The 555-nt window shown below is 49.7% G+C and overlaps 1 protein-coding gene across 1 annotated transcript; it reads left to right on the top strand.

Moving 5' to 3' along the window:
• Positions 1-5: 5 nt before the first annotated feature.
• On the top strand, positions 6-548 carry LOC117798959 (enolase-like; the record flags this gene model as incomplete). Its single annotated transcript, XM_034651418.1, has 1 exon — positions 6-548. A coding segment is annotated over one exon (543 nt), but the record flags the coding sequence as incomplete, so codon positions are not given.
• Positions 549-555: the final 7 nt, after the last annotated feature.

Here is a 555-nt window from a genome sequence, read left to right on the forward strand (position 1 = left end):
CTGCCTTCAATGTGATCAATGGTGGATCTCATGCAGGGAACAAGTTGGCCATGCAAGAGTTCATGATCCTGCCGGTAGGAGCAAGTACCTTCAAGGAAGCAATGCGCATCGGGACAGAGGTTTATCACAACTTGAAGAGCGTGATCAAGGCAAAGTATGGCCAGGATGCCACCAATGTGGGAGATGAAGGAGGCTTTGCCCCCAACATCCTGGAGAACAAAGAAGCTTTGGAACTGTTGAAGACCGCTATAAGCAATGCTGGCTATACAGACAAGATAATCATTGGCATGGATGTGGCTGCCTCAGAGTTTTACCGTGCTGGAAAGTATGATCTGGACTTCAAGTCAAAGGACAACCCCTGCCGTTACATCTCCCCTGATGAGCTTGCTGACCTGTACAAGAGCTTTGTTAAGGACTACCCAGTTGTCTCGATTGAAGACCCCTTTGACCAGGACGACTGGCCAGCCTGGTCCAAGTTCACTGCCAGTGTGGATATCCAGGTTGTGGGTGATGACCTGACTGTGACTAATCCCAAGCGTATTGCGAAAGCGATCG

The sequence above is a fragment of the Ailuropoda melanoleuca genome, unplaced genomic scaffold (assembly GCF_002007445.2).
Source record: "Ailuropoda melanoleuca isolate Jingjing unplaced genomic scaffold, ASM200744v2 unplaced-scaffold38894, whole genome shotgun sequence".
In the NCBI taxonomy this organism is placed as follows: Eukaryota; Metazoa; Chordata; class Mammalia; order Carnivora; family Ursidae; genus Ailuropoda; species Ailuropoda melanoleuca.